At 37.4% G+C, this 27,754-nt stretch overlaps 2 protein-coding genes across 10 annotated transcripts; one reads left to right on the plus strand and one right to left on the minus strand.

Annotated features, from left to right (window-relative positions):
* The first annotated feature begins 765 nt into the window (after positions 1-765).
* On the plus strand, positions 766-19,399 carry LOC107774246 (pentatricopeptide repeat-containing protein At5g56310-like). Of its 8 annotated transcripts, XM_075243728.1 has the most exons (5): positions 766-2,882; positions 16,720-16,855; positions 17,307-17,478; positions 17,763-17,826; positions 19,266-19,399. In XM_075243728.1, exon 1 carries the CDS (start codon positions 1,562-1,564, stop codon positions 2,621-2,623), a length of 1,062 nt encoding a protein of 353 aa, XP_075099829.1. In that variant the 5' UTR covers positions 766-1,561; the 3' UTR covers positions 2,624-2,882; positions 16,720-16,855; positions 17,307-17,478; positions 17,763-17,826; positions 19,266-19,399. The 8 variants fall into 8 exon arrangements, with proteins under 8 accessions (XP_075099829.1, XP_016449226.1, XP_075099828.1 ...); XM_016593740.2 differs by having other exon boundaries at positions 16,720-17,478; XM_075243727.1 differs by lacking the exon at positions 19,266-19,399 and having other exon boundaries at positions 17,763-17,951.
* On the minus strand, positions 5,964-27,148 carry LOC107774245 (kinesin-like protein KIN-14T). Of its 2 annotated transcripts, XM_016593735.2 has the most exons (11): positions 26,490-27,148; positions 26,052-26,135; positions 25,787-25,942; positions 20,361-20,467; positions 19,356-19,540; positions 18,759-18,920; positions 18,167-18,382; positions 17,965-18,002; positions 9,374-9,501; positions 6,706-8,080; positions 5,964-6,513 (listed from the first exon to the last, which is right to left on the minus strand). In XM_016593735.2, the coding sequence occupies exons 1-11, from the start codon at positions 26,767-26,769 to the stop codon at positions 6,398-6,400; spliced, it is 2,847 nt and encodes a 948-aa protein (XP_016449221.1). In that variant the 5' UTR covers positions 26,770-27,148; the 3' UTR covers positions 5,964-6,397. The 2 variants fall into 2 exon arrangements, with proteins under 2 accessions (XP_016449221.1, XP_016449222.1); XM_016593736.2 differs by lacking the exon at positions 26,052-26,135.
* Positions 27,149-27,754: the final 606 nt, after the last annotated feature.

Here is a 27,754-nt window from a genome sequence, read left to right on the forward strand (position 1 = left end):
TTAGGGAAGTAAAAAAATCGACAAAGGAAACAGAATGCCATTTTGGAAAGAGGTGCTTGGAAGTGCGAAAGAGAGTCGAAAGAAAATGGGAAAAAAAGTTAAATGAAAAGCTCATAAAGAAAAATGAAAAGGAAAACACAACCATATGCTGGGAAATAAGAACTTTTGAGAGGTCTCAATCCCCGGCGTTATGGTCGAGCATCCGTTAACTACTTCCAAGACCAACTGAGCCATTTGACTTTTCCGTTGATGGGTGCTCACCTTTCTTTTTATATTATTTTTCGGAGTAACCTATAGGTATAGATAACTTCCAAATCGAGAGTAATGGGTGCTCGAGCACCCATAAGACACAATGTAGATCCGCCCCTTCTAGGACTAAAGATAATCAGAGATCCAACTTAGAAATACTAGCTAGCCACGTTTGTAGTTTTATTTTACCAAACAGTAGTGGGTATTTGACAATTTTAGAAATTTTAATATCTATCATAAGTTTTTAATATTATAATCTAACCCCAAGTCAACTAATTAAGTGCAATTATCATTGACTTAGATCAATGTCCCCTCATTCGAAGTGTCTTTTCGCACGTAATAGTGACGGGAGAGTGATTTTATGGTGTGCCTCACATAACTGATATTAATTGTGTGAGACTTGTATAAAATTTTGGAACCATAAAGTTGTGATATAAAAAAAAGATCTCATACAATCAGTATTAATTGGGTAAGACACAAAATAAAGTTTTTCGTGTCGGGATACCTCCATTCATGCACTTAAACAAGTCACAATTTCCCTTTTTAGGGGACATTTTTTTCCCTCACATCAATAAAGAGTGTGCTTGTGGCTTTAATTATTTGAACTTTGGCACAAAATTGCAAGAAATGGAGTGAAGGCGCTAAACCAAACAAGCCAATGCTGTGCTCATTTTCCCGAGCATCCTCTAAAATTCTTCACCCTCTGCTAAAACCCAACTCCAATAACTTCCATTGCAACTACCACAACTTCCCTCTCCAAAAATCCCCATTCGACATAGAAGACTCATTTTTAGCTTTGCTCAAAAAATGTTCGCACAAAAATCACATTTATCAAACCCATGGATTCATGCTACATCGTGCTTTAGATCAAGACAACTTCCTTTTAAGCCAATTCCTACATACATGTTCCTCCCTGGGCTTTGTCAATTATGCTTGTTCAGTTTTCACTTCGAACCCCAACCCAAACATTTATCTTTACAACACTATGATCAGTGTTTTCTCTAAACAACAATATTTATTAAAAGATGCAATTTTCCTTTATAAACAAGCTCGAGCCATTGGCTTATATCATGATACTTACTCTATCCCTTTTGTGTTGAATGCTGTAACTTGTCTTAGCACCGGCAGTCAAATTCACTGTGAGGCTATTATAACCGGATTGAATAATGACATACACGTGGCAAGCGCGGTTGTACGGATGTATTCTTCTTTTGGGTGCGTCTCGGATGCTCGTAAGGTGTTTGATGAAATGTGAAACAGAGATGTGGGATTGTGGAATGCCATTATAACGGCTTATGTTAGGGCTCGAGATATGGATACTGCGAAGTACTTGTTTGATAATATACCGGAGAAGAATGTTATTTCTTGGACTACCATAATTGCGGGGTATGCTCAGGTGAATCAATTTTCTCAAGCTATTGGTGTTTTCCGTGAAATGATGAGTGCAGAAGTTGGTGTCAAGCCTGATGAGGTAACAATGCTAGCTGTGCTTTCTGCTTGTGCCCACTTGGGTGAGCTTGAGTTGGGCGAATGGATCCATAGTTATATTATAAAACACAGGTTATGCAGAACTGTGCCTCTTAACAATGCCCTTATTGATATGTATGCAAAATCGGGGAATGTGAAGAAGGGAGTAAAATTGTTTGAGAGCATGGAAACAAGGAGTGTTGTTTCTTGGTCAACAATGATTTCTGCATTGGCTGTCAATGGGTATGGACGAGAAGCGCTTAACATGTTTTCTCGAATGGAAATGGTTGGAATTAGGCCGAACAGTATCACCTTAATAGCAGTACTATCTGCATGTAGCCATGCAGGTCTTGTGGAGGAGGGCAGATTGTATTTTAAGATAATGGAAGAAAAATATGGTATTAGTCCTGACATCAGACACTATGGTTGCATGGTCGATCTTTTAGGGCGTGCAGATTACCTCGACGAGGCTGTAAACCTGATTAAAACGATGCCCTTTGAAGCAAATGCAGTGATTTGGGGATCACTTCTTGCTGCAGCCAAGAAGCAAAGTCATGTTGAACTTGGGGAGCAAGCACTGCAGCATCTAACTGAAGTGGAACCACGTAACAGTGGGAATTATTCCCTTGTGTCCAATACATATGCTGCTCTTGGTAGGTGGAGTGAAGCTAGGGTAGCAAGAAAGATCATGAGGGACACAGGTGTCAAAAAGTTGCCAGGCGGTAGCTTCATCAAGGTGAAAAACAGAGTTTATTACTTCTATTCAGGAGACAGATCACATTCTCAATGCGAGAGGATATACAGAATTCTATCGCAGTTGAATAAGGTATCAAAGACGGTATTGAATGAGGATTGGGGATATGAAGAGCTGCTTGATGCTGATAACCTTTACGAGGATCACTTGTAAGCTAAGTTGCTTGGACTCTTCACTTTTGGTGCTGCACCCATTTCGACACGGTGTGGGTGTGGGTGTGAGATCCGTATTCGGATCTGATAAGCCGATTTTGGATAATTTGACCAAAATCGACGGAGAAATTCAGGAAAGATACCATGATTTTTTAAATCAAAACAAAAGCTAGGGTGAAATTGAAGAAATTGGAATACCTTGTAAATCTCCTCCTCGGATTCTCCTCTTGATCAATGTTTTCTGCTTCTCGGAATACCTTGTAAGTTTTTCACATAATATCTCATAATTTAGACATACTTTTATAACTCTATTTTTAGATATTTGAATTATTTTTAGCCGAATCCCGTTACCCATATCCGTATCCCCGAATCTTAAAATTTAGACCGTGAAAGATTATGGAGGATATTCATCAATTTGAGGAGAATATTGTGGGTTATGCCAAGAAGAATACCTGAAGTTTTAACATGTTGGAACAGAGAAGGCAACCTATCCAGTCATAACGATAGATAGAAGTTTGTCCCAGCTTGCATCTTGTGGACAATCCAAGAAAAAAGAAATCAAAGATGCTTTGAAGATAGATACAGTAACATTCAAAAGATGAAAATGAAATGTTTAGTTCTTTCTTATTTTTGGTGTAAAGGAGAATATTTAGAAGATCATGAATCTATTTTTGATGTTTTAGAATCCTTATGAGAAGACAAAGGATTAGGAGTGTCTTTTCTTTTTAGGCCTCCTTGTAATTATAGGTGACTTCACAGCTTTTGTATAGTCTTTTATTTATATATAATATGTTACCTTTTCAAAAAAGAAAAATAATGGTCCGATCTCTAGATACCCACTCGTATCGGACAACCATACCCGAGTCCGAGCAACTTAGCTTATATAAGACAAGGGGTAGAATTTTGTATTAACTAGACAGACTGTTTCAAGGACCATTGGCTTCAGAAGATCAACTTATGTGTAGCAGCTTTAAGTGCACCTAAATGCTAAGTTGCTCGGACATGGGTGCGGGTGTCCGACACGGGTGCAGATCTAGAGGTCGGATCCTTCGAGATGTAAATTTTAAGATTCGGGGAGATAAGAAATGAAGATATTCAGGACAAGGTGAGAGCGGCCCACATGGAGGACAAAATGTGGGAAGCGAGACTAAGATGGTTTGGGCGTGTGTAGAAGAGAAGCACAGATACCCCAGTAAGGAGGTGTGAGAGGTTAGCTTTGGTGGGTCAAAGGAGAGGTAGAAGTAGGCCAAAGATATATTGGGGAGAGGTGATTAGGCAGGACATGACGTTGCTTTAGCTTGCAGAGGACATGACCCTCGATAGGAGGGTGAGGAGGTCTAGAATTAGGGTAGAAGCTTACTACGTAGTCGAGCATTTTTCTTTTCCATACCAGTTGCTACATAGTGTTAGTCTTGTATTTTCTTATTCTTAAATTTCTGTTATCACTTTTTGTTTCGTTCACTTCAGTTTTCTGGTTGGTCTGCTGGTGTTACTACTTGTTGTTACTCATTTCTTCTTATCTTTCCTGAGCCGAAGGTCAAACTGCCTGTCTACCTTCTCAAGGTAGGGGTAAGGTCTGCGCACACACTACCTCCCCAGATCCCACATGTGGATTACACTTGGTTTGGTGTTGTTGCTGTTGTTGTTGTATGCAGATGTGATTAATACCAATATATTTTCCTGTTCGGTTCCAACCCCCACTTTGAATCTTGTGTTGGTGACTGGTACCCGATTGACCAAGAGATGATATATCATGCTTAAAGGATAACAAATTAGCTTTTTTTTTTTTTTTTTTTGAATTATGTTTCAGCTAGTTGTTGAATTTTTTTGTTTAGTGTGGCAGTAAGTCCTGCTAGATGCCTTTTATGAGCTCTTAAAGTGAATTTTCCCTCTAAATCCTGTGAAGCTGTTGTCCATGGGAGCTCCCTTTTCTGTTTCCATACTATTACTGCTGTGGAATTTATACTTTATGATTTAAATGATCTATAAACGATCTTGCATTTTCTTTCTGGAAAACTGGAAAAGGTTCAAATTTGCTGCTAAATATCGACTTACAGTTAACTTTGCTCTCCATTAGAAGTTGGCAACAAAAATACCCTCGCTGTTACCCTATCGTTTTGTATTTGCCCCTTTTCTCCCGCATAGCAAAGCCCTCATTGATTCACCATTGTCCATGTCAGGCGTCAGCTGATTCATGGATAATACACGTAATTTAAGAGCCAGTTCAGTGGATACATGGAAAAATAGGAAATGAAAAGTAACTTGTAGCACTTTTTGAGAGTGAATAATGGATTTTCTCCCATCTCTGCTTTTGCTTACAATCCTCCATTGAAGAATCTCCCATAAATAAAGCTTTCTTTTGGGAAATACTCTAGTACAGCTCAAAGAACCCCAAGAATATCAAACTAAATCATTTTGCTCCTATCCCTCTTTACCACCTTTAATTGGTACTCTGCAGATTTAGTAACCCATCCATCTGAAATGACCCACATACCATGCTGAGGAGCAGACGATAAAGATTAGAGAGCCCGAGACAAGTGATACCTTCACTGGAGAATGGGTTCAAAATGTCGATGCTCCATATGCCAACACGACCTGTTTGCGGTCCACGAGCACCAAAATTGTGCGAAGCACACAAGACCTGATTGACTACTTGAAGTGGAGGTGGAAGCTTAATGGTTGTAAGCTGCCCATTTTCAACTTTTTCAGTTTTTGGATATGGTCAGGAACAAGTAATTGGCACTTCTCGATGAATCAGTTAGAAGAAACCAGATGCAGTCCTTGATATGTCTCTTCAGTTCTTGTTAATTTTGCTTATAGTTTTTCGTTTTCTTTTGGATGCACACAACCTGCTGATATATGTTAATTACTGCTTCTGCAATGTTATAGTGTACCTAAGTTTCATACTTATTAAAAAATAATTTACCTTAGTTTCGTGAAGCTCTAGTTTGGATTAGCTAGTTGGATGCACTTAGCTTGTTTCTGAATGCATAATTAAGGGTTAATAGAAGATTTTGTCTACCTCAGGCTACGCTTATTCAAGTTTAAGGTGAAATTTCATGTAAGACAGCATTGATGGGTCAACATGTATTTTTCCATGTCCTCGCACGTGGCAATAATACAGCTCCAGCATAGATCAAACTGGACAGCTAAAGCTATGTTACAGAATAGGGGTGTATTGGGTAACGGCAAGGGGTTTTTGTTGCCAACTTCTAATAGATGATATAATTTAAAAAAAGTCAATAGTTGAGGGGAAAACTTGGACTTTTCCTTTTCTTTAGTGTATTTGATACTTAAGAGTACTAACACAAACTAGTAAGGTGCATCTTGGACAACATCTAGGTGTTCCAAAGAGTTGAATTTACTATTAAACATCTTGGGATCAAATATTTGGTACATGTACATATTGACCTTTCACCCTGATTTGGAGAATCATGAGAATTGAGATGGCACTTAAAAGAACCACCACACATACAGACATGTTATTTCTTGTTCCCTTCCATATTGAATTCCTGCATTATCAACAGTTTGAGTTGGGGAATGAGATTCTAACCTCACAGTTGCCTCGCCGCCAGCCCGCCAATGGGCATCTCTTTTTTCCCCCTTACTTTTTTATAACCGAGAAATCTCTGAGTGCCAGTGTTGCACTACTGTAGCCTCAAAGTTGCCTAGCAGCCGATGGGCATCTCTCTGGCTCTTCATTAACTACATCACAGAGTTTTTGAACGGCGAACTCACACGTGCATCAGGTCTTGGCATGTGATAAGCAGGTTGATTAGAGAGCCAGAGCATAGAAGAAGTCATGCCCAAGACCTAGGCTTGCAAAACCCAATGCGACAAGAATGCTGCTAAATAAGATTTGTACTTTTGGTTTCAAAAGGTTAACGAACCCTGTTGCAGATGCAATTTAAGAAAATCATAAGACAAAAAGAAAAACAAAGAAGAAAATCATAAGACTGAACATAAACTTAGTTTACGCTGAAGATAAAAACACAAGAAGGCAATGGTCTCCTCCTCTTGTTTATTGCAAAAAGACTCATACTAACTGGATGAACAAGTAAAGATGGGATCTCAAAGTCTTACCTCTGGTTCTGGTGTTGTTAAGTAATTTGGGATCAAGGTAATAATCTATTTGATTTGCTTTGCAAATGGACAAAGCACTAGGAGATCTGAGCCCATAGTGGCAGGGCTTTATTCCTCCTGTAAAGCATCCTGAGACATGCATCTTCTCGAAGTTACTTTCTTCTTCCATTTTAAGAATTTGTTCATAGTTTGGTTTCTTCTTTGAACTAGAGGGACTCTCTATCAGGCCTATGCTAAGGCTGTTGACTGTAGATGCTGACATATTATATCTTTCTTGATATGCAATGTCTGGCATAGTCAGTTTAAGATCATTAAAATTGTCAGGTGCACTAAAATTGCTGCATTCACTGACCTCAGTTGTTGAATCAAATACTTGACCTTGTGTTCCATTCATGGTTATTTCATCAATATTGCAGGCTGGAGGTGCAGGATATGACTTCTCATAATTCATAAAGTGCTTCGAAATTGCATGAGACTCATTAGCTTCTGCTTCTAACTCGGAGCTCAAATCCATATGATTCTCCATATCAGCTGATTTTGCATCTTGATGGTTCACGATTCTTTTTCTCAAACCCTTACCTGGGACCTGTTCATCATGTAAATCCTGTGCCACCCTGCCTCTGGCCCTTGCTTTCTTCTCTGGAATTGGTATCGCAAGAATTCTTTTGTTCTTATGAGTGCACCTATTTGTATTTGATGCATACTTGTGAAGTTGAAGCCAATTATCAACCTTTGAGTGGTTTTGGGTCGATACTCTTTCCGTTGTATTTGCATGGTTCTCCCTGCTGGGTCTCAGATTAAACTTTTTATGCTTTGAATCTCTTTCTGGTAAATCTTGTTTTGTAAAAACTGCCACCTTTATGTCACTATCAGATGTGTCATGGCTGAATTCTGTCTCATTATCTGCACTGAATTTCGTATTTGGACCGACAAGGCAGCTAATTCTGGAAATACTGCTCTCTGAATAACATTCTGATGTTCCTTCTATGGGAAAAGCCACAGACTTGGCACAGTGGGAGGATCTTTTTCCTTTTCTAGGAGGAAGCAATGCTCTACTTTTTAAGGCTTGGATTTCTACTCCAGCATTTCCTGATTTACTTCGGCTACAAACAGTAGGCCTCATAAATCTGGGAAAGTCTGCTAAATGGTTAGCTGTGACTCTATCTTTTAGAAATCTCATGTTAGAGCCTAGCCCCTCAATGCATACATCTGAGAGATCCGCTAGTTCAGTTGAAGAGGCTGATATCACTATAAGCTTTCCTAGTTTCTCGTTCAGCTTTTTGATTTGTTGTGTTACATCATTGCGGTTGTTCTCAATTTGCTTCATCTTCTGCAGCAGATTATTTATTGCAAGTTCCTTTTCTTCCTTCACTTCCTGTAATTCCAAATGTCACATTTGCTTATAAATATGGAGAAGCACTGATGGGAGAGCAGGAGGTAAAAAGCCAAATTCTTATCTTTTGGACAAACAGGCCTAACTTATGCCTTTGTCATGGCATGTCATGTATAAAGATTATACTAGGTATACCAGGAAATTCCTCTTGCGCTCATGTCATGAGCGTATATATTCTTCTAGTTTCCTTCTTGAAGCATTAAACATTATTGTAGTAATACATAAAAAAAACATCAAAATATCTTTAACTGAGATTATATAATCACTAACTTTGCTGAGAAGTTGTTAAATGGTTTCTAGTTTTGTTCTGAATTCTGATTAGCTTCTTTTACTCCATATCATTCACCATTGTTTCCCTGTTTCTCCACAACTTAACTCGCAAGGAATATTTACAGGCCTAGTGCCTTTTCCTCTTATGTTTATGCAACACTTTCGAATAATGCAGGTCCATCCGATCTAAAAGCTCAAGCTATTAGTGACTTTGCAACTTTACTTTCTTATAATGCCAAGTGAAAGTGCTTATAGTTCAACTATAACTTGGTGTTGCTCATCTCGACCAACATTACCCCCTAACATCTGTACCTAGCAACCTGTTCCATTTCTGTCAAATTTTTCATTACACCTTACCTAAAAGTTCCATTGATCTTAGGATAGAAGAGAACTTAGCCCAGATAAAAGGGGGTATATTGGACACATATTATGAGCAAATAAGCATCTCCCCTCTCCAGCAGTTTAAGTATTAGTTAAGTGATTTCATCCTATCTGTCCAAGCGTTGATGGACAAAGTTACCTGGTACCTATGTTGGTGGGAGATAGCAGGTACTCGGTTGAATTAATCGAGGTGCACACAATCTGTCTAGGACACCACGGTTATAAAAGAAAAGTATAAGACCAAGTGGAGCCAAATGTACTGACAGTAAGCATATGGATCATGAAGATTTTGGTCTATGCTCTTCCGTGTTGGAACTTTAAATCATTAAACAATCTTATTTATATTGATGCCATTAATGATGGGTCATCAATGGCCTAGATTTCGCATTCCTAATAAGGCTGTTTGTGTGTGTGATATTTCAGCAAGTATATTTTGTGTTGAAGCAGATGTTCACCATTTCAACATTTCCATTGTTTTTTGTCAGTCAGGACGTTATTTTGAACTAGTCATAAACAATCAATTACATGACAGGAGATGAAAAGAGATATGTTGTATGTAATAATAATGTGAAGAAGTTGCGTTGATTCCAATATTAGGCTCAGTTGATTGTTTCAGTGACTTACTGATGATTCTTCATTTCTTAGTTGAATCCTTTTAACTCGTGTTGCAAAATTTAATGTACACAATGTCTCGCACAAATCTTCATCTTGGGGACTGACATGAACAAGCATTAGTGTTTTCGAATCATCACCTGGATATTAAGAAAACACATTACTTTGGCATAATTGATGTGATATATATCATAAAAAAGAGTGAAGACGTGAAATCTGCAGTTGTCTAGATTTTGCATGCTTGGTAATTAAATGGAAATTGTCCATGAGAATGTGACGAACAAGTAAAGAGGAATTTGGATTTCTCTCTCTACTTTCAAGCTCTCAGGCACTCCCCGAGGAGCCTGGGAACAATGAATCTTAGGTTTCCATGAACACCATTAGAAAGCCCTCAAAATTCCGACCACTCCACTGAAATTTTTCCGACGAAGAAGCTGCCCCGCCCCGCCACGCGCGGCACTTTCCGGCGACCCAGTTGCCACGCGCCGGTCGCGTGAGCCCTTTCAAAAAATTTTTTTTGGACAGCTTCCTCTACTGATAATTCCGACCAGATCTGTACAATTTTTTCATATTTCCGACGATTTTTATTTTTTCCGGGGAGCGGGGAACCTTTGTTTAGTCCAGATTTCAGTTTCAGTTTCTTTTACCTCAACAGCTCAACTGTAATAACCATCAAACACTCCTTATAATTTCCATAACCTGAGCAGCTGGGTTGTACAATATGGGAGACAACCGAATTTATTTCAATGCAAGATTCAAATCTTTTGACATCACCAGATGGAATTCCAACAAAGATGTATGGTTCGAATGGGTGGAGAGAAGCCGCAGCATGATGAGACGTTCATCCATGGGCAGAAAGGCAATGGAATGGATTTGTTTTGTACTTAAAGAAGCGTCGACAGATCAAATGAATTTAATAAAGCGATGGAAGTACAAGGAACATATGACAAAACATTTCTGTACCAGGAAATTCAACGTTCATGGAAGATATATGAGCATTCTGACACTGAAGGGAGAAGGGAGGTCTGTTATTATAATTCCAGAGTTAGCTTTGAATGCAGGTTGGAAAGACATAGCAACTAAGATAGAAAGATTCATACATCAGACCCCCAAAATGAATCCCACAGTCCCACCTAGAATCACTGTGGACAACTATCCTTATGTCAAAGCAATCAAGGAGAGTAAATGACAATCCAATACCTTTCGAGAGGCAAAGGTCAGCATAAACAATAGAGATATCTCTGTTGTGGAACCGACAGGTAGCGAGGATTCTGGTTTACTAAAAAGATGCATTGTCGGCTTTTTGGGAAAGAAATCAATGAGAGACCCACTTTAGCAGACATAAGGCGATGGGCTAGTGCTTCATGGAACAAAGCATATGGAGTAAACATGTATGAAATGACAGGCAACATGTTTCTTTTTGAATTTCCAAACAGATTCATAGCAGAGCAGATTTTGCAAGGAGACTGGAGATGGAAAAAGTTCAAGCTTCATCTGGAATGGTGAAATCATACTGTTGGATGCATTCCAAACTCACAAATTGCGGAAACATGCTGGATTAGAGCCATGAGGATTCCTTTACATCTATGGTCACAAAAGATCTTCAAAGAAATAGGAGATCTCTGTGGGGGATGAATAGCTACTGAAGAAGAAACTGATCTCAAAAATCATCTTAAGTGGGCAAGAATTAAAATTGTTGGTGATGGCAGAAAGATTCCCAATGAGGTTGGGATTGAAAGAGACGGTATCAAATTTTTCATCCCAATCTGGGTTGAAAGACAGGCAAGATTTGAGCTGAAGATGCAAGAAAACGAACAATGCTTTGAAGCAGAGAGATATTTGAACAATCAAGTGGGATGCACCATATTGCAAAACACTGATAAAGGAAAGGCAAGTGTGCAACTTACACATGGTTTGAGTTCGATAAATCGGAGCAGTAAAGTGACAAACAACGAGTTGAAATCCTATGACTCCGATTTGGCTGCACAAGTCATTTTTAATGATCTCTCGTGTGAGTTTTCTGATGATATTAGGCTGAAGCCTTCAGGGGATCCAATCTCCAATGCAAACCTTGAAAGTATGCCAAGGCAACACTTAACAGTTGCAGTCAGCCAGAAGGTGGAGCAGAGATAGCAAGACTGGAATAGAAGGCAGGGGAGCAGATCATAAACACAAATATGGGGGAAGATCAAGCTGGAAGTGCTTTGGAACAACTAAAACACTTTAGCTCTATCCAAGATTGGGAAATCGAGGAGGTGACTCCTATAGCAGTTCAGCAACACAACCCATTAATGGATAAAGACATGGATGCAACACTATGGGTCCATCAAAATATGATCAAATTGGGTAAAATGTTTGGAGTAGATTTTCAAGGACATGAAGAAGAAACATTGGAGTTGTTAATGCAAATTGACATTTGCAGACAAGTTAGAAGGGTGGAGACAGAGTTGGAGGTGAAGAAACAAAGGTTCAAAGGTTCAAAGGAATTAAAAGGATTAACTTCGTTTGATGTCAAATTCAAGAGTGACAGGTAAAAGAGTAGGGGAAGAGATTTATCAATCATTTCAATATGAAGATCAAAGTAATTTCCTGGAATGTAAGGGGATTAAACGACAAGAAGAAAAGGGAGATCATAAAAAGTCAAGTGCAGAACTGGAGGGCAGACATTATATGCATGCAAGAGACAAAAGTGGAGGGGGATATCAAGGAAATAGTCAATCAAATATGGGGTGGTAGATGGGTGAGGTATGCAAGTTTAGAAGCTAGCAGCACGAGGAGGGGATTTTGTTATTATGGGATTGCAGAGTATGGAAAGGGGAGGTGTTACAGACTGGTGCATACACTTTGACTTGCAAGTTCGAGGCTCTTTTACAGAATTTTCAATGTCACATAACAGGAGTGTATGCCCCAAATTGTAGAATAGAAAGGAAAATAGTATGGAGAGAAATTGGTGCAGTGAGGGGATTGATGGAAAGTCCTTGGGCGGTTTGTGGTGATTTTAACGTTACAAGGTACCCTTCTGAAAAACGGGAATGTTCAAGGAGGTCCAGAGCGATGGTGGAATTCTCGGATTTTATAGAAGATATGGAGTTGATAGATCTTCGACTTGAAGGAGGCTACTATACTTGGTTCAAAGGGGACAATCATACAACCGCTTCAAGAATTGATAGATTTCTCATTTCAGAAGAATGAGATGAAAGCTTCAGAAACATCAAGCAAACTATCCAACAAAGGCTGATTTCTGACCATTCACCTGTGGCTCTATACTGTGGTGCTTGGGAACAAGCTAAATCATACTTTAAGTTTGAAAATTGGTGGCTGAATGTGGATGGTTTTGATGACAGAATTAGAGACTTGGTGGACATCTTTTGAATTCTTTGGAAGACCAGATTACATTTTAGCTTGCAAGTTAAAAGCTCTCAAGGGCAAGCTAAAAGAATGGGGCAGAAGTTGTAAAGGTAATTTGGGATTGCAAAAATCAAAATTGCTGAGTCAACTCGCAGGTTTTGAGGCAACACAACAACTAAGAGCGTTGACAGAGTAGGAATCAATGAGGAAAGCAGCTACTCTAATGGAGATTGAGGAACAACTCAAGAATGAAGAAAGTGCATGGAGACAGAAATCAAGAGCTCTTAGTAAGGTAAGGTTCAACCCGGTTAGTGTTGCCTTGGTTCTATGCCTTTGGAAAAATATCCACACGGCTATGAGATTATATACCCTCATGAGACTTTGTCGGCAGCTACACCATGAATCCGTTACACGAGGCTGCCATCATAAGGCAATGTGCGGCGCAGAGGAGTGATTATATAGCCAAGGCATATGGGTAACAATACCGGTGCTATTGTCCCCCTTATTTGTATTTTTCCTAATTGTTGTATTTTCCTTTTCTTTTTATTAATAAAATCTAGCCCTAGGCGCTTGCCTAGCGGATTGACTAAAAAAAAAAGAGCTCTGTGGCTCAAAGAAGGGGACAGGAATACAAAATTTTTCCATCGTACTGCCAATGCACACAAGAGAAACAACAACATTGATCAACTATCGATTCGACATGAAGTAGTCGAGGATCCAGACAGAATAGAGAACGAGATCATTGAATTCTACAAGGGGTTATACACAGAACCTGAAGAGTGGAGACCAACGGTCAATTTCGAAAATAGCCCAAGAATTTCTGAATCAGAGAGGGAATCTTTACAGAGTATCTTTGAGGAACAAGACGTTTTGAGCTGTCTGAAGATTTGTGCAAGTGACAAGGCCCCAGGTCCGGATGGATACACAATGGGTTTTTTCATAAAGTGTTGGGACATTTTGAAGGAAGACATCATGGAGGCCTTCAACAACTTCCATTCTCAGGAGATGTTTGAGAAAAGCTTCAATGCAACATATATAGCTTTGATTCCAAAGAAGACAGGTGCGAAAGAATTGAGAGATTTCAGACCGATCAGTCTGATAGGGAGCTTCTACAAACTGCTCTCAAAAGTCTTGACTGAAAGACTTAAGAGGGTGGTAGGGAAAATTGTCGATGCTCAACAAATGACTTTCATCAAAGGAAGACAAATAATAGATGCAGTGTTGATTGCCAACGAAGCTGTGGATTCAAGAATAAAAAAGAAAGAACCTGGAATCTTATGCAAATTAGATATTGAGAAGGCCTATGATCATGTAAATTGGAACTTCCTACTCAGAATGTTAGAACTAATGGGTTTTGGGCAGAAATGGAATAGATGGATGAAATTTTGCATATCTACTGTAACATTCTCCATTCTCATAAATGGATCTCCTAAAGGTTTTTTCCATTCACACAGAGGTCTAAGACAAGGTGATCCTTTATCTCCCTTTCTAATCATTATAGCCATGGAAGGATTGAACAACATGATCAAAACGGCTAAAGTCAGTGGATGGGTTAAAGGTTTTGAGGTAAACAGGAGTGGGACAAACAATCTAGAGATCACACATCTCCAATATGCTGATGATACTCTAGTCTTCTGTGACGCTGAAAAGGAACAACTTAGATTCCTAAGGATCATTTTGGTCTTATTTGAGGGAGTCTCAGGATTACACATCAACTGGAGAAAGAGCAATATTTTCCCCATTAATGAAGTTAATAACATGGAGCAACTGACACAGATATTGGGAGGAGAAGTTGGGTCCCTACCAACTGTTTACCTTGGGATGCCTCTTGGTGCAAGATCCAAACCAAAAGAGATCTGGAATTCAGTCATAGAAAAGTGTGAGAAGAAGTTGTCAAAATGGAAATCGCAATACCTATCATTGGGGGCAGGCTAGTTCTAATCAACTCAGTATTAGACTCACTTCCTACTTATATGATGTCTTTGTTCCCAATTCCAGCCGGCATTTTACAGAGATTGGACAAACTACGAAGATCATTCCTTTGGCAAGGTAATAAGGAGAAAAAGGTCTTCCATTTAGTTAAATGGAAGACACTCACAATGGCTAAAAAACAAGGTGGTTTAGGAATAAGGAATTTGAAGAATCAAAGCAAGGCGCTTAGAATGAAATGGTTATGGAAGTACTCTCAAGAACCCCAATCTTTATGGGGCAAAGTGATCAAAGCTAAGTATGGTGAGGAAAATAACTGGGTGTCAAAAAAAGTCAGAACATCATATGGAGTAAGTGTGTGGAAATCCATCAAAAAACTTTGGCCTATAATGAAGAACCACTCCTCCATAAGAGTGAACAACTGAAGGAACACATCATTCTGGAATGATAATTGGTTAGGACACGGAAGCTTAAAGGAAAGATACCCCGATATGTTTGGTTTAGCACAAAACCAGCATAGGACAGTAGCTGATATGAGGAGTCATCAAGGATGGGAAATCGCTCTCAAGACAGTTGAATGACTGAGAGATAACAAGATTAGCTGACCTTTACAAAAAGCTGGAAACATTTAAAGGATTACAGGAAAGGTTTGATTCACTTTGCTGGCAGAGGCACAACAGAGGGGTTTACCGGGTGAAGGATGCATATAAGATTCTGAATCATAATAATCAACAGGTAGACCCATGGCCTTGGAAACATATATGGAAAACAAAAATTCCATACAAGGTAGCATGCTTCACTTGGCTACTAGCAAAGGAGGCGGTATTAACCCAGGATTATCTCATAAAAAGGGGAATTTCTCTATGTTCAAGATGTTTTCTATGTGGGGAAAATGCTGAAACTGTCACCCATTTATTTCTACATTGCAAGATTACAGACCAACTATGGAAAATCTTTATTAGTCTTAGGGTTATTTCATGGTCAATGCCATACAGGCTTAAAGATGTTCTTTATAGCTGGGAAGAAGCTGGAGCTGAAGCAACTAGTAGAGATAGATGGAGGATTGTACCGGCTTGTATATGGTGGACAGTTTGGAGGGAAAGGAACGCTAGATGTTTTGAAGATAGAAGCAATCCAGTGCAGAAGATCAAACTCAATTGTATTCTTCTTTTTTGTTTTTCGTGTAGACAGATTTACACAGAAGATACATTGACAATCGTAGACATACTAGGATCTTGCTAGGTCTCAAATCAGAACATCTACTAATCCTCTTCATGTAAATTTGGTTTTCAGTGCAACCTATGTACTGTTGTTTTTAATATATACAATAGTTACCAATTCAAAAAAAAGAATGTGACGAACAAGCATAACTTCTAAATGCTGGTACGGAAAGTATTTGTTGACAGTTCCAATAAGTATGAAAAATATTCAACAGGAAAAATTTTCTAAAATCTTATTCAGTTCAACTTACTAGAATAGCCAGGAACTTCAAAGAAATTGGAGTGTTTTGTTTCCACATGTTATACATCTCCCAATGGTGCTTTAACACTGATTGGTGCTGGTCCAGAGGTCTCCCTTATTTGGTTCATGTTATTGGTTGCTGCTTCTGATATGAAATAGAAGACTAACAAGAAAATATATAATATGTATGTACAAGCATCTCAATCCCTTCATCCTCTAATATTGAAAGTTGAGTATCCTGATAAAAGACTTTCCCTTAAGTTTCCTTACTCCCTTTCCATCTTACAAGCTGTACTTACAGCTTGATTTGACTGAGAAAAAGGTGTGGTTTACAGATTTTTTGATTTATTTGTTTATGTAGGTGAGGAGTGGTGTCACATTCCAAGCCTTTGCTTAACCCTATTGTTTTAATCCACATTGTGAAATTCTTTAAGCTAACTAAATGTCTAAAACAGCTGGCAAAATCGCATATCACTGAAAATATCAGTTATCACTTCTTCTTTATTTCATTTCTAATTCATCTCTCTCTCTCTCTCTGTTTCTGGAATCTGCTTTTCCTTGTAGTGTTTACCTCATCTATTCAGAATGAAAGCCTCCACTTACCCTTTTGTCTTTTGCAGGTTAAGACAATAAAATTTATTACTGGACACTCAAATGGTTTAGCTATGCAGATTTCGAATAGATGTGTCTGACTCACCACTTATGAGAATGATGTCCACAAGAAAGGCCAGTAGATTGATTAAACACTCCCATAAAGTAAGTCTTCCTCATGCTTCCTATGTGACTGTATACTAGTAAGAAGCCAATTGTGAACATCTGCATACTCTTCAATGTGCTTTACTTCAGAGGAGACTACATGATGTCGTTCTTGTTTTAGTCCATGAATGCAGGAAATTTTTGGGGTCGAATTAAAGTAGGTCTCCTGTTTCAGTTTGACACTCATTAAACAGCTTAATAATGCAAATCTAGTTACATCCCGCTCCTTGAATAACATAATCTAACCCACTTCATTTGAATTCTTAGCGTTCCTTCACTTTAGTGTACCACCTACTCTATCAAAGTTCACAGACTGTAGGTAAGCTGTGGACAATATACGAATGCTTTACCACAGCATAATGGTTATTTTTATTTATATATCTGTTTATTTTGGTCTGGAACAGTTATCTATCCATGTTCCATTTCTTATTCATCTAATTATCGTTAACAGGAAGGAGAAAGTGCTTAGGCAGAGGGCCCCCTGACTTATATGCATTGTCTGGGAGCAGTTCAAGGCTAAACATATGGGTTTGGACCTATTAATGTGATGAGCCCTCAATCGATCAATAGTTGTTCCTCCTTCATCACCCAAATCTCCTATTTATGCATGAACATTAGCAAAGGTATATCACTGGAATTTTAGCATTTAACCTTACCACAACAGAACAGTTTTACCCTCACTTGTTTAAACAGCCTAACCGACAAACCATGCAGCCTTTATAGTAGCAACCAGTAAAAATTTGCATCAGGACTTGCCGGAGAGGCCATTGGCACCTGCTTATTACTTATTAACCTCTCCCTCTGTTTACCATTAGAGTGTTTTTTGGGTTATTTCATCCTAAGTTGCTACTATAAGCATAACCAGATATGCAGCGCAGTAATTCTTGTTCTGTTTTTGCTGATGAAGAACTCAAACGAGAATTTTATATTCAGCCTTCAAGATCCGCTACTTGAAGAAACCAATGTGTAAGGTAGTGTACATCCATTTCAGTTTCATCTATAATGCCAATTTGCAGATCACATGATAATGAACATGCAGAATAACTTAGGGCTCTTAGCATAAGTCAAGCAGTCTGTCAAATGAACATTCAGTTAAGACACATACTTACCTAGGGAATCTTTAAGAACTTGTGTCAGCTTGCTATTCCTGTAAACAGTGAACACTCGGATCAGGATTAGTTTTGAGTTAATGATGAAACTTCTATGATTAAGCGCCACCTTCAGCAATTACTGAATCTATCAGCTTGGATTCTCATTCAATTGATTCCTTGAGTCAGGAATAGGTATCTAATACCATGTTTGTTGACTTACCTGTAAGGAATGTGGCGCCTTTTACTTTGGAGAGCGTGGATGACATCTCCGAGGGAAGAAAGTGAAAGATTAATTGCTTTTCCTTCTTCAAATCTTCTCCCCAGTGCTTTTGTTTTTAGGACACGTTCACTTCCTCCAAGGTCGATCATCCACAGTTTGTTTGTTAACCTTCTCCGTTCGCTGGCACTTAAACTGGAAACTGATATGCGAATCATGCTGTATGGAGCGGACAGAGAATCTATTTAGATTTTTTTGTAATTGATGTAATTTGTTCATTGATGGCATCAAGAAGATGCAGTAGTACAAAAGATAATACAACAAAAAAATTGAGTCAGCTCTAATACAACAAAAGGCTAATCTAAGACCAAGGTGCTGACAATGTTCAAGAAGTTAAGAATCTATTTAGAGTTTAGAAACCTTTGCGATTTGCAATCTAGATTTTTTAGAGTTATCTTCCAACACCTGGAGCAAATTCAAGATAGCCACATAGACATATCTTTATCAGGTTCATTTTATCAGTCATTTAGCTGGCCTTAAAACGAATTAAATACCTTTCTACTTAACATTTTTGTATCAAAATGAATTGATTTACCAGTGAGATCTGCTTGATGTTCGGTTGGAATTTGTTGAAGCAGTGGATCTGAAACCACATCCTAACTTGTACAGTCTCATGGCTTGGTTGAAGTCATTTACTTGGATGGTCACAAGGTTTTCAATCTCGATTTCTCCATTGGGATGTGTTTGAATTGAGAGACTGCATGTAGAAAAGTTGCTTTAAATGAGAAAGCTCTAACCTCTCCTCGAAAGTAGGAAGTGGATGAAAATTTAAGTATTGATCATCAATTAACCTGATCGTTCATAGTAAATGTGTATCTGATCATCTGAGGTTTCGATATATGAACATGGTCTGGAACATTTTCTTAGTGAGCATTTATGAAAACCTGCCATTCTGAATGGCTTAACTTCATGTTTTAATAGTATCAGATTAGGTAACTGAAACATTTTCTAAGATGTCTATGCATGTGGATTCATTCAAGTTATCAATAAATAAGCATAAGATCATTCTGGAGTTCTTATTGTATCATTACTTGCTGAACAGGACCAGGCCATCAAAATAGATAGTTCAATCAGAAAAGCATGCAAGCTGTGCAACCTTACAGCAGATTACCAGGTTAGTTCTGTGACTTACCATGGTGGTAAAGGGAACATTGACTTTGTTGTCTGACTATGAGGAATGAGGAGATCTTTTAGATATCCCATGTATATTTCCAGCATACTGAAGCTGAAGAGGAATGCATGGTTACTGTCTGCTGCATGCTTAAAGAGTGCCTCAATCGCACGGGGCACAACCCCTGGAAGCTCCTCCGTGCCTTCCTGGCAGGTATAGTTACCAAAATCATCATACTTAGAAAATGCAACAGTATGCTTTCTGAAATTTTATACTGGACTCTCGAGATATCACTTGTTAATTTTCCTCTCCGTTTCTCATTTAACTTTGTGCTAGAAGTTGAGTAAAATCCTAAGGGGTTTTCCGTGTATGGTTTGGTTATACAGAGATTATAATGCATGGATTGTTTATGTGTGGAAAATAATTTAGACATTCTTATCTGATGAATAACAGTCCAGGGATTGCTATATGTTGAATACTAGTACATAGCTTGTGACATAGGGATTGCCTAGTTTATAAGGGTATTTTTGTTTTCAGATACTTTTATCCATGTATTCTAATTCTACCTTCTATCTATATATAAATTAATATATAGATTCCCGTATAAGTTATATCATAGTTTCTAATACGACATATGGTTTCCGAGATTAAGCTCCACATAGCTTTGCAGAGTTCACTACCGAAACCAAACGCTCTATTAGTCATACAGAGATTGTATCAGTTATGTAGGAGTATATACAGAGAAACAAACGCAGTAGAAGTAATACATAATTTTATGTGGAGATTACTTTTCTTATACTTCATACTTATATAATTTTATGTGGAGATTAACTTTTCTTATACTTCTAAATGGCCTCGGTGTTTAATAATTCTAGCAGATAAACTGCACTCCGAATAATGAGCATGCAATAATTTTTGTATATCATGAGTGCCATTTTATGGCAGAATGCTTTTTCATATCGGCTGAAATGATCTGCTTTGCATGCTAAATCAGAAGTCAATCAAAGCATAGGTAGTTGAACATACCATCGTGAATGTTTTCCCTGTTCCCGTCTGCCCATAAGCAAATATGCATGCGTTATAGCCATCCAGAGCAGACTTAATTATTGGTTCAATTTCTGAAAAGACCTCACCTGCCGTAGCAAAGAAACAATCAGGTTTGTATTTCTCCAGTTAGTCGTTGAACCAGAAAAGTTATCGACGTAATATATAAAAATTTAAGAATCAATTCCTTTTTTTTTTTAAATCTGATTGTGTTAAATTCCATATCTTCAAAGTTTCGTTATTCTTAAAATCAAGAAATGTAGTCTGTTCCTGGATTAATGCATGAAAACGAAAACAATATTTGCTCATTCTTTTAAAAATAGAAATGAGTAATAGCTTACTAAGTTAGCTTTTTGAATCCAATAGGAATATAAGAAAAAAGTTTTTTTTTTCAAAGATCATCCTTTATACCGAGATTAACATTAATCAGTCGATCTTTGTCATCAAAATTGGGTGTATCCTTCCTAGCTAGGGAGTTAAATTCTCCGTCAGTCGCTAAGGTACTTGACTATTTTTGTTAATTCTCTTGCCTCCTATTTGTTGTGGGAGAGAATTCTTGAATCCACATCTTGACTCTACCCAGGACTTATATTATCCGAATACATCATTATCTTATGAATAAGGTCGCGTTTCTGCCTAATACTGGATTCTAACCAATGAGGGCTAAAGTAACATAAGGTTGTGGCTTCTTCTTGAGAATGTGCGTGAACTGTGATTGAGGGTATAACACTTCCTCCAAAATATGCCTATCAGTAGGAAATGGATTTTTGGTGGCTGAAACTATCTCTGTTTCATCTCCCTATCAGAAAAATTGCACTTGATTGAGGGTTGATGGCACACAATGGTTAAAATGTAATGGGCGGGCTTACCATCCACTATGAAGAGCAATATGCTTGTGGCTTTGGATCCTAAAATAATGCTGTCCGCGGGACTCCCTTTGTTGGTGAAGCCTCCCAAACCAAGTCGACCATATTGCAAATGGTAAAGATGTGATCAAAGTTGTTCCCTTAGTTTCTTAAGAGTGTTCATAGAGGTGAGAGTTAGGATTGCTTCTTTGGCCAGATGACATGGCTAAGTGAATTCTCGTTGAAATGTGCTTTGGCATATAACGGTTTCAAGTGTCCGATCATTTTAAAGATTACTTCTCAAAATTGATGGATTTTGGTCCTTTATGCCCTCGACCAGGTGTACCTATTCTACTCATTGGTACATGCATCTACTAAAAATCATCAAATTTAACCATAATTTCATGAGGAGTATCTCACAAGTTCGATAGAGGCCCCATACCCCATCCTACCCCTGCTATTCTTGATAGTGATAATAGTTTATTATAATTTATTGAAAGTCAATTTTTGCATAATGTTGGAGTTGGTGAACAATTAAACCATGAATATATGAATGCTCTTTATGGTAATGGTAATCCAACTATTGATGAAAATGATGATGAAGAAATAGATTTTGATGAAACACAACCGGATGATGATACACCTACTAGTCCTGCTCCTGAAGTTAACCCAACTGATGATAATCTAAATGATGCCCCGTTTGACCCTCATGTTACTACTCATGTTTTTTTAGACAACATTCTAAACGGACAGAAACATCTGTTGTTTGGCCACTTTTTACTCAATTAAGAGAAAAAAATAAGGCTAGGTATAAAACTTGTGGCAAAGAGTTAGCTTTTAAATATGTTGGAGGTCGGGGGATTGGGGGGGGGGGCGAGAAGTTTGAGGAGATACATAATGCTACACACTCAAGATAAAGTTAAATATCTTCGTAAGAAAGCTTTGGCCGAGGGGACAAGTGTACCTAGTCAGGCTGACCTTAGTACCGGGTCAAATCAATTTCAACCGGGAATTAACACTGTTACCAGTGATATTTTATATTATGATCCCAAAAAAAAAATCGGAAAGAATTGGCAAAAATGGTTAATGTTATAGTTTTCCTTCTAACCCTCACTTTGTCCATTATATTAGAAAATTTTAGAATCCTACTTATAAAAGTTTTCCTCGCACAACCGTAAAGAGAGATATTTATAAATATAAACATGAATATGAACAATATTTGCGCTATTTATTTACTCATATAAATTGCCGTGTTGCTATTACAACTGATATTGGTAGAAGTGGTAACGACTGTGATTATGTTACTGTTACCAGTCATTGGATTGATGAGGATTGGATAATGCAAAAGCGCATTATTTCTTATAGAATAATTAATTTATGTGCTTACCCTATAGTTTTCCTTCTAACCCTCACTTTGTCCATTATATTAGAAAATTTTAGAATCCTACTTATAAAGATTTTCCTCGCACAACCGTAAAGAGAGATATTTATAAATATAAACATGAATATGAACAATATTTGCGCTATTTATTTACTCATATAAATTGTCGTGTTGCTATTATAACTGATATTGGTAGAAGTGGTAATGACTGTGATTACCTTACTGTTACCAGTCATTGGATTGATGAGGAAGGGATAATGCAAAAGCACATTATTGCTTATAGAATAATTAATTAACATCACACATGACAGTTTATTGATGGCACAGTTACAGATATTTGTAGATATTTTTGCATTATTAATAAAATCATGTCAATTTCAATGGATAATGCTACTAGCAACACAAATGATGTAGCTTTGCTCACCACTACACTAAGTCTTGCATTTAGTAACATTTTTCATGTTAGATGTACTTGTCATATTTACCATTTAATTGTGGGTGATAGTATGAGAATTTTAAATATTGAAATTGAAAAGGTTAAAATGACTCTTAACTGACTTTTTTATTCAAACCGTAGAAGTAGACTTAGAGAATATTTTAAAAGATGCGATAAATTTGGCCTAAGAGAAAGAAAGGTTCCTAAAGCTTGTCCAACTAGATGGAATTACATGTATGAAAGTTTAGTTGTTGTATATGAATATAGAAACCCCATAAACTCAACGTTTAATGCTCATGTAAGTGATGATGATGAGCACCTTACAAATGCAGATTGGGCTAATGTTAAAATATTTGTAGATTTTTTCGAAAAATTTCATTACAAAACAATTTTCTGGGCAATATTATCCTACTATTTCTAACTGTTTAGTTTATATTGCAAAATTTGCAAATTTGTTTGCTCGTTTTTTAGAGGGTGGGGAAATTTATGAACTTGCTATTGATTCTATGAGAAAAAAAGTTTAAAAAATACTTTTTTCCCTATTCCCCCTATTTATGGTGTTGCTGCCTTGTCAAATCCTAGTATGAAATTAGGAGGTTCTCAATTTTGGTATGAAGCTGTTTATAATGGTTTAACACTTGAAGAAGAGGAGTTGTCTAAACTTCCGGAAGCAATAGCCTCAATTAAAATAAATGCACAAACTATTTATAATGCTTATCAAGTTGCATTAGATCAGGCTAGACCAAATGGTTCAACTCCTTCTTCTTCCGATTCTCAATCATCTAAAAGAACTGAGGGAGTAAGATCACTTAGTGTTTGGGCCGGGTCCAGGGATCCTCAAGGTTCTACTACTACTGATTTTTCACAACTAAATGACCTTGAGTTTATTTGTCACAGGGAATTAATGAAGTGAATCCCGACGGCTCCTTTAATATTTTGGAATGGTGAAAGGACAAAGAAAAACACTTTCCGATTCTTTCAAGGATGGCCCGAGACATTTTAACTATTCAAGCTTCAACAGTGGCATCGGAGAGCACTTTCAGTCAAGCAAGACTTCAACTTGGTGATTATAGAGCGTCTATGAGGGAGAGCTTGGAAAAATCAGTACTTTTCAGAGATTGGATCCGTTTGGAAAGAAGAAATTTTGGACTTGCTGAATCACAACCAGAGGTAGACGAAGCTTACGAAGAAATGCTAGCTGAACTCGCGGAGGATTCTGCTTCGCCCCGAAGCGGTGATGACCAAGCTTCTTTTCCGCCATCACCAACGGCAATTCCTCTAGACCTTAATGGATTTATGAAGTTTGTAAGAGATACCATGTAGATTTTTTAGAAAAATTAGTATGTATTATGTAACTTGTATTTTGGCACATCTTGATTAGTTTCTTTTTCTTCTCAATGGTGGTATTAGCACCTTGTTGTGCTCATTCCATAAGGGGGGGAAGACTAAGAAAGATATTGCCAAGACTAAGAAATATATTACCATATTTTTTTAATGCTATAATAAAATTATAACGCATTGCTTTGAATATATCTTTACAATATTTTTGTCTTTATATTTGAATTAAAAATTTAGGTCACAATTCTATAATATAATTTACAAGGAATTGCCTTAGATATTTTTATTACCATTTTTTTTCTAACTTCTATAAAATTTTTAAAAAAAAGAAAGTATCCGTTGGGCCCACTTGAGCCTACTTAGGTCCGGGACCAGCCCACTTAACCCAGGACCATTAGTTCGTGGGCCCAGTCCCGGACTGGTTCCTACAAAAAGTCCGCTAAGCCCGGGCCCTCGAAGCCCGTTTAAGTTGGGACTGGGCTCACTTAAGACCGGCCCACGAAGCCCACTTAGGCCCGGGCCCGGCTCACATGCCAGCCTTACTCTAATCCTTTCGGTGTTTGATTTTCTTATTCTTGGTAATATAGAAATTTCAAGAAATTTAATGACAAAGTCATGGAGTTCATGGTTCAATAATTAAGAAACCAAGGAAAAATTATGGAGTTTCACCCGTAAAAGTTCTAAACTTCAACATAGTATATTGGAGTTCTAAACTTTTAAGTGAAACTCCAGTACACAGTAATCAGTAGGGAATTTTCGAATTCCAACATAACGTGCTAAAGTTTCACTTAAAAAATCTTCGAAATCCAGTAGTCGTTCTTGGAGTTCTTCCATATCTTAGGAGTCCAAATTCGTGTGAAAGAAGTGAATAAATAGTAATTAACTTTTTAAATATCGATTAAACTCAATAGCAGGGGTTAAAAGCGGTTATTTTCCTATTTCTCCCTTGTTGGTGTTGGTGTTAGGTTACTAATTTAAATTTAAGATCATTTGGGATAAATTTAGATAGTTGGATGGAAATTAAAATGGCAGATCAAAGAACACTGTACTGTTTATTTGCAACACAGTGTTGACTACTTTAAGGTGGAGGTATTATAGTCTAACTTTATTTTATTAAAGATAAACAGGGTCAGTTCCGCACAACTATAACCAGGGACAAATGTTAATTACAACGTGAAAGTATCACTTTCGTGCAAATCTCCCCAAGCCCTTTGGTCAACTACCCAACCTAAAAAATGAAAGAGGTCACAGTTTAGTTCCAAGTATCAAAATTTTAAATTTATTGGTTTGCTTATCACTATAGATTAGACAGACTTCCTTACTTTCTATTTAAGTATGTAATTAGACTAAATAATTACATTAATAATAAATAAATAAATAAATAAATAAGAAGATAGACAGAGAGTACCTTGTGAGGAAGAAGGATGGAAAACCTTGTCAAAACTATATATTTTGGACTTATGGTCTGCCAAATTTATGAGCACCTCATTTGATCCCAAAGCTGCAACTGGCTGTTTAGTGGCAATGCTAATGGGTCTTATCCGACAAAATACACGAATATTCCCTGTGTAATAATGTTTCATAATAAAGATTTAATTAATATATTTGACAATATAATTTTTTTAATAAAATTGCTGTACGAAGCATTAATGGAGGGAAAGATTGAGCTATGCCTTTCAAGTCCAGGAGCTCATTGAGAACTTGCCTCCTCTGGATGTTCAGTTTCTTAATACAAGCATCTAAGACTGCAAGTTCATCTGAGATGTTGTATATGCACAATATTAAAATAATTCATCAGAGAATGATTTAGATTTTAAAGAGAACAACTTTTGTTATAGAATTATAATTGTAACCATACATGACTTTGTTGAGACATACTTATAATTAAGTGTACTCTTCCTAACAATTTTAAAATTTTAAATAAGATGATCTCACATTATTTATAACGGTGTCATGTAAATCAAGAGGATTATGAATTTAAGGTATGTGTTTGAATTATTAAAAAAAAAAACAGACTCATACGTTTTCAAACACAGTATAATTAACTAAAAGTATGCTCTCTAGCTCTGACCAATATGAAATAATCACACACCTCTATATGTAGAACTTACCCTTAATCTTTGAAATGGTAGCGTTTGGGTCATCATTATTGCTACTATTTTCGCATGTCCTATTACCACCTACCAGTACTTCCTGTTTCTCTGCTTTTCTTTCTTCTTCTTCTTCTTGATCATCTTCCACACAATCAGATGGCTGTGGCTGCAGGGTCTTGATTATGCCACGAACTGAATCCACCCAATTACAAGTTAGGTGCGTCTTCATTCCCATCAGAGAATGAATTGATTCACTAAGAGAATCAAAGGATCTCTCAGAATGCTCCATGCTTTTCATATTTCCGGGGGGATCACGACTAATAGAAGTGCGCGCTGTGGAAGAAATTAGGCACTAAACTGAGATTTAGTAGTCTTATCACTTAGGACAGTCACATTTCAATAATCAATTTATTGGAAGACTTGTTGAAGAGCTTAGTGCGACCGAGCAAAGGGATAAATTCTTTCAATGGTTGAGTTTGCTTATCAGCCTCCTCATTACTCTATACATCAACAAAATAATAATTCTAAAGACTGCTCCTAAAGCCATCTCCATGTGCGAGCATTAAGAGATTCTACATTTATTTCAGGTGTCAATAATATTCATGCTTGGATTTTGGCTTCTTGACAAAAAAACAAACTTAAATGTACGAGTAGACTAGGAGACAGAACTTGACAAGACACATTACTGCTTTCATAATGTGACAGAGAAAGAGAGAAGCTAGTTATGTTGGTTGAGACTATAAGGACGGGAGTCGGGCCCCCCTTTTCTTTTTGGGTTAACAAAAATTCATTTATTGAGAGAAAGCTAGTGTGGACCCATTCATTAGGCCATAGGTTCCCCTCATTTCCTAAATACGTAAAGACAACCTCTTTAATTGGTACCTGTCATTCTATTATTATTAGAACTTTTTGCCAAAAATAATTATTTTCAATTCTTATCCACTTTATCAAATCAAGAGAGAATTAATTAGTATTACAATTTTGCCCTTATCATTCCAGCATGTCGGAGTGTTAGTAGTCTAATTAAGATTTTCAAAGCATAGTCGATAAGATTACTCATTAAACATTTGCTCAACCTTGTGGACAACAGTTTAAAAATGCTTGTTAGAGTGTAATTCTATTAAAGAGCTTCTGTAATGACCGGATACGTCATTCTGAGTTTTGGCCTTTATTTTCGTGTTCCAAGACTTCGAGTAGCTCCGTTTACCATTTCTCGATTTGTACGCGCAGTCCGTGTCTTATTTCGAAAAATTATGTGTGAAAATTTGAAGAAAATATGAATT

Source organism: Nicotiana tabacum, chromosome 22, assembly GCF_000715075.1.
Source record: "Nicotiana tabacum cultivar K326 chromosome 22, ASM71507v2, whole genome shotgun sequence".
Classification (NCBI taxonomy): Eukaryota; Viridiplantae; Streptophyta; class Magnoliopsida; order Solanales; family Solanaceae; genus Nicotiana; species Nicotiana tabacum.

Bases quoted from the DNA above. Each gene is read 5' to 3' on its own strand.
- LOC107774246 (XM_016593737.2), top strand. From the start codon at position 1,562: ATGGATACTGCGAAGTACTTGTTTGATAATATACCGGAGAAGAATGTT.
- LOC107774245 (XM_016593735.2), bottom strand. From the start codon at position 26,769: ATGAAAAGCATGGAGCATTCTGAGAGATCCTTTGATTCTCTTAGTGAA. The intron at 18,921-19,355 runs GTAAGTCACAGA...TTCTACATGCAG, and splicing joins ATGTTCCCTTTACCACCATG to TCTCTCAATTCAAACACATC. The intron at 9,502-17,964 runs GTAAGTATGTGT...CTTAATATCCAG, and splicing joins AGTTCTTAAAGATTCCCTAG to GTGATGATTCGAAAACACTA.